The sequence below is a fragment of the Sparus aurata genome, chromosome 7 (assembly GCF_900880675.1).
Source record: "Sparus aurata chromosome 7, fSpaAur1.1, whole genome shotgun sequence".
In the NCBI taxonomy this organism is placed as follows: Eukaryota; Metazoa; Chordata; class Actinopteri; order Spariformes; family Sparidae; genus Sparus; species Sparus aurata.
The window spans coordinates 35,782,300-35,794,328 of record NC_044193.1 but is presented as its reverse complement, the minus strand read 5'-3'; the positions used below and the strand labels follow the sequence as shown (position 1 = coordinate 35,794,328).

The following is a 12,029-nucleotide window of genomic DNA, read 5'->3' as shown; positions in this document are numbered from 1 at the left end:
TTTTCACAACTATAGAAGTGACAGCCCTAGTTTGGTGTATGAATTAGACAGTTGTCCAATTCTTATATATTGCACAATGCAACAACAGCAGAATCCTTGAAAAATATTTTATCATTATATGAACAGCACATAGACATATGCCAGGTACATACCAGGTATACAATTCATCCATTATGAAACCACTCATGGTGGGCAAGGGAACACTTATTCACTGATGGTGGTTTTACATGTAAAAGTCAGATGTAGAGTAAGTTGAAATCCTTAAGATTCATCATCTGGGTACCATGAGTATCCATTTCAAATGTCAGGTCATTATGGCCAATAGTTGTTAACATATATTGTGTTTGCCTAACTGACACTGCCTTAAGCCCTGGTCCTAACAGGACAAAAACTCTCATATAACAGAAATCATCTGCTGTTAGTGAAACATTATGCAACAGTGTGCTTTCATCTTGTTTCCACGTTCGGCTTTGGGCTAACTAACTGCAGATCACTTAGTCTCGACAACCTACTGGCTGTTTTGTCATTACAGTTGACAGCTCAGCTCCCCCTCTTTCTGCTGTTGTCCATTGAGCTGCCAGGCCCACACTTATTCAGAATTGAGGCTTTTTTTTTTTCTTATTTTTTTTTTTGACTGCTGAATTATTCATAAATTTTTTTCTTAATCAAACTCGTCAGAAAAGATTGTTCTTTGCAGAGCCTTTTATCTGAATATGTATATCTTAGATGGCAACAACATGACTTATTGTAAAAATTAACTAAACATCAGCATGTAAACATAATAGTCTTAGTTAAGACACATTTTTATATCTGAATAGAATACCATTTTATGTCCAGTTGCCTAGTTTTGAGAATGATGCAAAGCAAAGGTTTTGTGTTTAAGTGGCTTGTCATCTGGAGTATCAGTCTGGGGAAAGGACACGTCTGGATTTGCTGTAAAGGAATGTAACATGTTCATGATGCCTCTGGCATGATGCAGCAAAATACTGCCATAGTCAGTTGTCCATGTGAATAAAGACTGGTTTCCCAACTCCAGAGCTTCATTAGACCTGTGTTGTAACATACAGTGTGCAAACGGTATGTGTGAGTCATTGGACTTCTCCAAAGTTAGGTCATCCTCTCTGTTTGGAATAGCTCACGTTGTGATTCACCATATTACTACTATCTATTTCACATTTATTTATCATTATACAAACATATTTCTGAGTGTGTTTATTCAGGTATACGCGCTCTTGAATTTGTAGATAGTAATTATAAAAACAGATAATAAATATATAAATCATAGATGTAGCAGGACTAAAAACATTGTTTTGTTTTTTTTTTTATTCTTGTGATTTGAAAAAATGACATTAAATTGACCTTGTACCGTGAGTGTGTTTTAGCTCAACAGTCTTACAACATTTAGTGTTTCCCCTCAGATGAAGCTGTAGCAGCAGAGGTGTAATGCGTGCAAACAATTAGTGCTGTTTGTGTAGACGCCATAAGCAAACGAAACACCTACTGCCAGGAGTCATTCCCAAGATGTAGAGTTGCTGTTATTGTGCCCAATGTGCCAAGCACCTGGCCATTTACAGCACGAGCAGCAATCAAGTTTGGATTGCAACCTCACATTGTCTGGCCCAGCAGGGCAAACTTTGCTTTTCATTTCCCGCAAAGGGAGATGGAAGTCCAATCTTTATGTTGCTGGCAGATGGTCTTTCCCTGCGCCACTCCCTGTAGTCCAGCGAGTCCTTGTCAAACTTCAACGTTTTGTTATTCCTTCATGTTTCTTCCGTTATGTTTATTTTGCTTTCTAACTACAATGTGAGAAGAAAGGCGAAGTCTTCATGTGAGTTACGACATACGCTTACTAGACTGTGCAAAGCTAACGTAACGACGCTAGCAGTGGTTAGTTGCTTAGCTAAACTTTTCATGAACTGCTTCATCCATTTTACACTTTCTTATTTTATGATAGGTATCCACGCTGAAGATAATCCCACCGCTTTCACTAATGTCAGGTATGATAGAATAATGGTATGGGAAACTCCATTCACTGAACGGGTCGTACTTTATTTCAGTGCTCCAGCCTTAAGCACTGAATTGCAGCCTTTGCTCCTCCCCTCTCCTCCCCTTGATGATGATCTGCACCCATTTGCTCTGATAAATTTACCACATTTCACTGTTAATGCAACAGCAAAAACTCTTCTGCAATCATTGCAAATTAAAAACATTCATGTTTCAGAGGACACAAAACCCTTCTTGATAGCAACACTTTTGCAGGAACTTGTGTGGAAAACTCACTGACTGGCAAAGTTCCCATTTGGCACTTGAAGTGTAGTTACTGCCATCTTTGCTCAGTTTGTAGTAGACAGAAGAGCTATTTTATTTTTGAAGAAGAAAATTCACGTTTGTTTATAGCATATGGTTTAAAGTCCACGGCACAAGTGACTTTATGGTGTATCCAACTCCATTTTATGAGTTAAATGGCCAAAATCTAGTAAGTATGGTTCAAGGCCCTAAAGACTTGAATTCGAACTCTTAGGCTGGTTTCAGACGAAAATCCAGCGGTGTGGCAAAAACGCCGGTTTTACCATCCATTCTCATTTGTGACGGTGCAGGCCGCACGGAGCTACGGAAAAAACTCAGCCAGCAAAAAAGGTGAAACCGACTCGGCCAGTGGTTGTCATTTTTTCATACATTGGCATCGATCCGATGAGCTAAACTGGTCCGATGTTAACAACTGATGTTTGTTTCCATCTAGCTGCCGCTCTGTGTCTCAGTGCCGGTGTGCCTTAGATGCAAACAGCCTAAACCAGTGGCAGCACAGATTTTGCCAGCACACAGAGCCCCGCTACAGTCTTCCAAGTCGGCACTACTTCCCCCTCCCTGCTTTTCAGGACATGGAAGCTACACATATTCAGAAGTTGTTAGACAGCAGTGTGAATGACATTAGCTTCCACAACAGGTATATGGAGCTCCGACGTAAGTCAGATGAGTATGTTAAGCCTAACTGCTCAATACGTCGATGATAACTTGGAAATGACTTGAGCTGTGTTGCGTGCACAAGAGTTTACAGGCTTGCACACAGGGACTGCCATAGCTAGTGCATTTGACAACATGTTTACTCAATGGAAAATACCGAAGGAGAATATACATGTTGTAATTCGTGACAATGCACAAAATATTGAAAGACTGTGGTATTAAAAGCTTGGGCTGCACTGCTCATGCACTGCAGCTCGCAGCATGTGAAAGAGTGCTAAGCCAGCTAAGCATCTCTGACTGTGTGTGCAATGGAAGGAAAAAAGTGGGACATTTTAGGTACTCTCAACCAGCCAACTCGAGACTGAGAGAATTATAGACGGATTGGGCGTGAAAACCAAGATGAGATATAGTAACCAGATGGAATAGCGCCTTCCTTGTGATGAAAAGTCTTCCGGATCAGAAGCATGTGCTTGGTGTGTATAGGGCAGAACATGAGCTTTCTGCTTCTCCCAGAGCATGCCATTGTCAGACATTGTTTAATTCAAATAATCAAGGGTGTTAAGTCTGTCATTTGAGTAATGAATTTGTTATTAAATTGATGATGAACTGATTAACTTAGTTAAATGAAAAAGGAACAGTACCTTATTTAATATTGCTACATTTCCCTTTTGAGGTTGGCCTGTAGCCCTGCCAATCTGCTCAGTGTAGAGTTCAACAAAAGTAGGATAATATTGTACACCAATCAGGCGTAACATTATGACCACCTAATATTGTGTTGGTCCCCCTTTTGCTGCCAAAACAGCCCTGACCCCTTGAGGCATGGACTCCACTAGCCCCCTGAAGGTGTGCTGTTATATCTGGCACCAAGATGTTAATAGCAGATCCTTTAAGTTCTGTAAGTTGCGAGGTGGGGCTTCCATGGATCGGACTTGTTTGTCCAGCACATCCCACAGATGCTCGATTGGATTGAGATCTCGGGAATTTGGAGGCCAAGTAAACACCTCAAACCCGTTTTTTCTGCTCCTCAGACCATTCCTGAACTATTTTTGCTTTGTGGCACGGCACATTATCCTGCTGAAAGAGGCCACAGCCATCAGGTAATACTGTTTCCATGAAAAGAAGTACATGCCCTTCAACAATGCTGAGGTAGGTGGTACGTGTCAAAGTAACAACAACATGGATGGCAGGACCCGAGGTTTCCCGGCAGAACATTGTCCAAAGCATCACACTGCCTCTGTCACCTTGTCTTCTTCCCATAGTGCATCCTGGTGCCATGTGTTCCCCAGGTAAGCGACATACACGCACCTGGCCATACATGTGATTCATCAGACCAGGCCATCTTCTTCCATTGCTCAGTGGTCTAGTTCTGACGCTCACGTGCCCATTGTTTGCGCTTTTGGCGGTGGACAGGTGTCAGCATGGACACCCTGACTGGTCTGTGGCTATGCAGCCCAATACGCAACAAACTGCAATGCACTGTGTATTCTGACACCTTTCTATCAGAACCAGCATTAACTTCTTCAGCAATTTAAGCAACAGTAGCTCGTCTTTTGGATCGGACCACACGGGCCAGCCTTCACTCTCCTCGTGCATCAATGAGCCTTGGCTATCTATGACCCTGTCACTGGTTCACCACTGTTCCTTCCTTGGACAACTTTTGATAGAAACTGTCAACTGCAGACCGAGAACACCCCACAAGAGCTGCAGTGTTGGAGATGCTCTGACTCTTCTAGCCATCACAATTTGGCCATTGTCAAACTCGCTCAAATCCTTACACTCTACCATTTTTCCTGCTTCTAACACATCAACTTTAAGGACAACATGTTCACTCATGTCTAATATATCCCACCCATTAACAGGTGCCATGATGAAGAGATAATCAGTGTTATTCACCTCACCTGTCAGTGGTCATAATGTTATGCCTGATTGGTGTATGGCCTGATTCCTGCGCATTTATAGTTATACACATATATTTCTATAGGTGCATAACTAAATGAGTGAACCCACCATCCCCAGGTATAAGAGTCTGCTGTATTGGAAAAGTAACATGTCCTGCTTCCCTGCCCGAGCCAAAGTGGCAAACAAGTACTTCTCAGCTCCGATGTACATCTGTCAACAGTGAACACCTTTTCTCTGCTGCTGCACATGTTGTTGATGAAAAGAGATAGAGGGTTTTATGCGAGAGAGCAGAAATGCTTCTCTTTATCGAAAAATACCTGCCACTAATGAAGCAGGCCTACACTTTAGTATCAGATAGAAACCTTTTTTCAGGGGTTAGTACATGTCCATTGAGAGCGTGAAGTTGGATAATGTGTAAAGACTATAAATATTATCAATTTATAGTCAAAGATGTTCTTGATATTTTCGTTTAAGCTTTGTCCGATGGAACTTGAAATGGACTTGAATTGTTTTGCAGACTAGTGTTTTTTCTGGTTACTTGCAATTTGGGGTTCAGTATCTTCCGACCATCTGATATCATCCACCGCCATAGCTGATACTGTTGCTCTAATATCAGCTAAGGTAGCTTATAGCCTCCTGCTTACTTTCTTCTACCTCCACATCAACTCAAGGACATGTTTCAGAATTTACTGAAGACTTTATACACCTTGTTTCACACGACAGCAAAATCTCTTTAAATCTATATTTTAGTTGGTTTGGGACAGCTTCTCTATAAAGCAGAGCCCCATCAGATCATGTGTGTTGTGAGCCCTTGCTAAAAGAAGTCAGCATAGTGTATTTGAAGTACAAAGCCTTTGCATTGTTAGCTAGTTAGTCATGTAATATGCAGTGACTGGAGCTCGCTGTTTACTGTAGAAGGCCCTGTCAGACGATGCTGACTGCCCTGTATGACGTGTGTCTTGTATTTTGCAGCAGCACCAAGATCCTCCCAGTGGCATTGGCAGGTAGTGGCACTGCAGTGGCAGTCTGCGGCAACCTGTGGCATGTCCATAGTATCTCCTGGCACCCGCTCGGCACTTCAGAAACGGCTCCGTTGACTCGCTGCCAATAAGGGCGGGGCCACATTTCCTGGGAAAACCCACTGGTTCGTGTTTGTTGTTACGACAGTCACTCTGCTTTCAGGTGATTGTTTAGCAGTATGTTCTACTTTTTAGTGCTTTTTATATTTACTTCCGCCATGGAGTCATTATGAATCCAAAATAAAAATATAAGGGAAAAATAAGCTACTTCTTTACACATTTTAATGTAAAAAGTTTTGCACAATTTCTCTTTGTTTTGCAGGGTTAGGGTTACATTCTTATATTTAATACTATATATATATATATATATATATATATATATATATATATATATATATATATACATACATATGATATTTTCTCTGTGTTTGTATTATTCTTGCGTTTCTGAACTGCCGAGTGGGTACCAGGAGATGCCACGGACATGCCACAGGTTGCCGCAGACTGCCACTGCAGTGCCGCTACCTGCCAGTGTCACTGGGAGGATCTCGCTGTCTCTCGTATTGTGGGCTAGTGTTAGGGTTACGTCTATGAAAGAAGTTTGTTTTTAGACCACAGCTGTACACATTGTGTTTGTGATTTCATGTGGAATTAGCTACGGTTGCTATGTCTTTAATGAGATTATATGTGTGTCCACAGGAGCCATCATGACCTCCTCACATCCACTTCACTGTCTGGGTGAGTCATTTAGCCATCCTATAGATGTTTAGATGTTCTATGTTATGTGAAAATTTCTAGTCATGGATTCATGACAGGTGCCTGATTTTACCTGTAGCCTCTGTAATATTCTTTTTCCTTAGACTTAAGATTGTGACAGATGTGGACATTTTATCAATTCATTACCGGCAGGTCTGCCATTGTGCCATTGTGTAGTCACAATCAGCAGCTCCAACCCACTAAATAAAGTTTGAAGTTAATTAAAAGGAAAAATTACTCTAAATTGAAAAACTTTTCCCAGTTCATGTCATGGATTTTCTGGAAAAAAAAAAAAACATTTAAAAACCTCTATTAAGTCCATGGCACCTTACAAAATACTAAAGCTGTACTCCAAACACTGTTTCTTAGTCCTGTATTTTTTAAGATCATCTCTCAGGGCTAGGGTTAGGGTAGGGTTAGGGTTAGGCTATTTTTCACGGGATTGGGTTGAAATTTTGCCCTGAACATCAAGACCACCCTAAGGATTATTTACAACAGCTATTCATTTAAACAGCTGTTTACATCACATTAGTAAATTATGAACTGGGAGGGCTGAGGAGAGTTGGTATCAAATTATCTATAAGAGAGTAGTTATACTGCAGTTAAAATAAATAATCTTATGAATAACAAGATTTGGGATTAATTAATCTTAATCACATATGCCAATATTTTCCAAAAGTGTTCAGAAACATTTGCAATTAGTGCAAATTAATTTTCAATCAATGAAGCTAGACTAGGGTAGAATCTGGTACTTTTAGGTCCTTAACCAAGCTTGGCCTTTGGTGTGGCAGTGGCAGTGAGTGAGTTGAGAACGACGGTCAGTGGCTTGAAGTCAGAGCAGATGGCTGTTCTAAACAACCCTACATGACAGCACAAAGTTAAAAACAGTTACATTCAAAGGCAGAGTCGTCTTAAACTGACCTATAGGTATAATTGTATCAAGTTAAAATGTACGTTGTAAAATGTTCCAACTGAAAGCAGTTTTCCCAAAACAAACAGTAGTTCTGTTTCTGTTTAAATAACATTTTTTTGTCTTAGCTTGCTAACAAGCATGTTAATATGAAATATAAGTGTATGTGTCTGATCCAACCAGATACCCAGATATTCCTATTTAGAATCCCTTTCAATGCCGTGTCCTGTTAGAGTGGTAACATGCAGACCAATGTCTTCGATACCTCTGGCTCTTGAGAATATCATGAATATGGTCTTGTTTGCATTAAGAACTAATTTCAGGTATATAAATAAGGAGAATCTTGCAGTTTGATAGTTATGTGCACTTTTAGATCAGCAGTACAGGACTGTGTCATAAGCATCAAGATTAGGTTAAAGTCTCCTAGAACCAGCAGTTCTGAGTTACTGTACTGAGCAAGTAAGTCTGCTTAATTATCAGTTGCACTGGAGCTAGCTCAGGGTGGTCTGTATACACACACAACAATGATTGGAATATTATGAGATAAGTTAACACAGCACTGGGAAGCTCCTTCAGTGATAGACTAATACACCCCATGTATTGTTCATTACTATACACTATATTATTGTTTTAATTTAGCATTTCCTCAACAAATTTGGAATAGACTGATATTACTGTCAGGTCTGGACCCAACACATGCAGAGTCACCTGTAGCTGAAACCTAACTTATTAATCCTCTGCTGTCCTGGGGACAGGGCCAACTAGCCTGGTTACCATATGCTGTGTAGTAGGGAGCAAGCCTCTGCAGGCCATATGCTTCAGAGATAACCTTGACACAAATCTACCCACCAGGCAATACAAAGAAGGATTGGCACAGTGAACTCTGGATGCCTTCAAACGCAGCAAAGTGCAGTAAACGTAGAAGGACCGGAAGTACTGAGAGCACAACAATGTCAGGAACATTTTATGACCGACCAGACCATTTATGGTAGAGGGTATACCTCTTTCAAGGCCCAGCAATCCCTCTAAGATCTGTGTCAAATTGTACTCTTTCATAGATACCAGCCATGTATATACACCTTTTTCATTCTTCAAGATCCATGCATTATTGGAACTGATAAAAAATGGGAGAAAATGTTCCATCTCGCAATGCTAAAGAAATATATTAAGTGTGGTCTATTCTGGGCTGAGATCCATCCTCCATCCAAGTTTGGTAGACATCTGTTTAGTGGTAATACTGCTGACAAACCACCCAACAAACAGAGAGACAAATGGACTCAGGTGAAAACATAACATCTTTGGCTAAGGATAATGATTTTCTGACAGCTGTTTTAAGAAATCTGAAATTATATACAAGCACATACCACCATCCTTTTACTTTTTATCGTGACCACGATTTGTTATAGAAGAGACACTGCCTCAAAAACATGAAACATGTTTTGGTACATCTGTTTTGAACTGAGGCCCACTGGGGTCTGGAGCTCCGAGGCAATTCCCTGCTTTACCCAGTTGGTAATTTAGCCTTGTTGCATAGTCTCTGCATAAGTCTTTGCAAATGAGGAGTGACAGGTGAAGGGTTAGTACTTAAAAGCCATATGTTTAGAGTTTAATCTCTCTCTCTCTCCCTCTTGTCATGGCACAACAGCAACTAATCCTCTGTTTTCAATGGCTGCTGTTTCCTGTTTGCTGCTCAGTTTGACACTGAACAGCAATCTGGACAACAATCTGTTCAACATATGTTATTATTTAAGCAATATAATAGTCATTTCACTAGCAAGGACCACACTGTAAACAAGATGCGTTTAAGGATTTAATAATGACATAGGAAAACAAAGTGTCGAAGATCTTGGTTCTTTAGTGTTCTTCGAGTGCGTTGTGGGGATTCTTGTAGAGAATCCGCCGCCACTCCCAGGCAGCAACAGACCCCCTCATGGATCTACGAAAGAGAGGAGAAAAGAAGAAACAGAGAGAGAGAAATAGGGTGGGGGGGAGGGGCGCAGAATACGAGAGCGAAGCAGAGGAGAGGGTCAGGTGGTTATTTATGGAAATGCAGAAGTTGGCGCTGCTGAGGTGTGGTCCTGCTCCTGAAACTTTGCCAATTAAGCTTTAATATACGACTGTTACTAACAATATGATAATAATTATGTATCATAATTATGTTTATGTTGCACCTTCCAAGAGCAGAAACGTCAATGTTGGGCAATTAGCATGCACATTTTTTTTTTTTGCCAGTGTTATCTCTGTTTCTATGGAAATACTTGGGGTCTGAATAACAACTAGGAAAACAATCACATCAGCAGGTTCCTATATTTAATGAATTTTTAGTTTACTACTCCAGCACTAAACCTAACCTGATACATGTATTAAGCCAGCTAGTAACACCTGCTCACCAGCACAGTTGATGGAGCATCTCAAAGCTGACCAATTTCTGCGGAGTATTAAGTTTATGAAAACAGACTGATGATATAATTTTATTCTAGCCAAATATTCTACTTCAATCCATATTCTCGGTGTATAACGTTTCAAAAACAACTTCTTCATTGCAATCACAAGTTGTTTGATCTCCAGCTCGCTGCACACAAGAAAGGCATGCACAGGGCAGTTTAACAGCACCAAAAAGCATATTCATCAAAGGAAAAAAAACAAACAAAAAAACACATGGATCACTTTCAGTATATGTGCACATTGGAGAGCTTCTGGAAATCCAGTGTTTAAGTTCAAGCTCTGAAATAGTTTTATTTAACTTCATGATCATTCAGTTGATAGAAATACAGATACAGGTCACAGGCACAGTGTGGGTTCTCATCCTGAAGTCAAAACATTTGGAAAACAGCCTACAACACCAACAACACAAAAAAATACAATCATGTTAAAACCTGATCTGAGTTGAAAATCTAAGCTCATTTCTGTAACTACAGTGAAACAGGGTAGTACTGACTGGCTTGCTTATTTCCTCAGTGTCTTTATCGAATGGGGAAACACACATAAAGGAAGATCAGGATGAAGAGGAGCAGGGGGAGAAGTTTGAGTTTGATGACGAGGAAGACATTGGACCCCCCGAGACGAGTGGCTGGACTAGTGACACAGCTGTGTCAATCGTTCACACCGAGTCAGCCAACCTAAAAACCTGCACGCAAGAGACAGCAAGTCAGGGTGTCAATGGAACAAGCATTTCAGGGCAGAAAGGCCCAGCCTGCCCACTGTACCACCAGCACCACTCAGGTGAAGTATGGATGTATCATGACCCTGATCCTAAAACGATGAGATGATGCGTGAAGGAAAGAGTGATAAGTTGCTAATCCTTTCTGACGTACAGTATATTTAAGACAATATATTCACTCATCAACTGAGACAGTTATGAATTTGATGTCAGCAACATGTTTCAAACAAGCTGTGACAGGAGCAACAAAAGACTGTGAAGGTTGTGGAATGCTCCAAGAACACCTGGAACTTGAACATTCTGCAGGTAAACAGGTTAATTGGTAACAGGTGACAGGATCATGACTTGGTATGAAAGGAGCATCATGGAAAGGCTCAGTTGTTCACAAGCGAGGATGCAGAGAGCTGCACCACTTTGTGAAAAACTGCGTAGGTGAATAAGAGTTAAAAATGAATATGGATGCACATTTGGAGGAATTTTTGGATTTCACCTTCTGCAACTCATAACACCATCAACAGATTCAGAAAATGTAGAAGCCAAGGACCAAAACAACTCTGACTGGCCGAGACCCTCGAACTGTCAGGCATTACTGTATGAAAAGCTGCCATGGATAGCTGACAGGAAATTATTACAGCTCAGGAACACTGACCAGTGTCAGTGGACACTGACAAACTGCCATGCAAAGTGAAAACCTTATTTCAACAACATCAAGGAATGTTGCAGACTTCTGTGCACTGATGTGGTGGACTGACACAAAGTGAAAGTGTGTGCTGTGGTCTGATGAGCCCGCATTGCACATTTGTTTTGGAAATCATGGATGTTGCAACTCTGGGTGAAAACCATTCAAAGTGCTACATCACAATCATTTGTATTGTCTGTTACCAAATGATGACTAAGTGAAAGTGATGGCACACAGTGATAATCATTCCAATGTCCCAACTTTTTTGGAAATGGAAGGCATCAAATTCATGATAAGTGTATATTAACCAAAGAACACATTTCATCAGTTTGAACATTGAATATCTTGTCTCTGTATTTCATTCAGGTGAATAGAAGTCAAAAAGGATTTGCACATCATTGGATTCTGTTATTATTTATGTTTTACAGCGTCCCCACTTCTTGGGATATTATTGTTGTAAACTGAGGATTTGTATGCTTTTACATTGCATTATGGTCTTTTTTTTTCCAGATATGGAGGTCAGGGAATCACCAGAGGGGTAAGTTATGAAGCAATACATTACTGTAAATGAATGTACTAAAAAAAAAAAAAAAAATCTAACTGACCACAGTATGTAGAATGTCAGCATTCTCTAATATTAGTTGA

The 12,029-nt window shown here is 40.5% G+C and overlaps 1 protein-coding gene across 3 annotated transcripts in view; it reads left to right on the top strand.

Annotated features, from left to right (window-relative positions):
• Nucleotides 1–12,029, top strand: part of LOC115585315 (rho guanine nucleotide exchange factor 10-like protein) — a 49,618-nt gene that overhangs the window by 1,919 nt on the left and 35,670 nt on the right. For all 3 annotated transcript variants that reach the window (XM_030423611.1, XM_030423613.1, XM_030423612.1), the window contains exons 2-4: nt 6,579–6,617; nt 10,504–10,767; nt 11,895–11,922. In XM_030423611.1, the coding sequence (XP_030279471.1) occupies nt 6,587–6,617; nt 10,504–10,767; nt 11,895–11,922 (323 nt within the window). In that variant the 5' untranslated portion in view covers nt 6,579–6,586. The remainder of the gene's footprint in view (nt 1–6,578; nt 6,618–10,503; nt 10,768–11,894; nt 11,923–12,029) is intronic.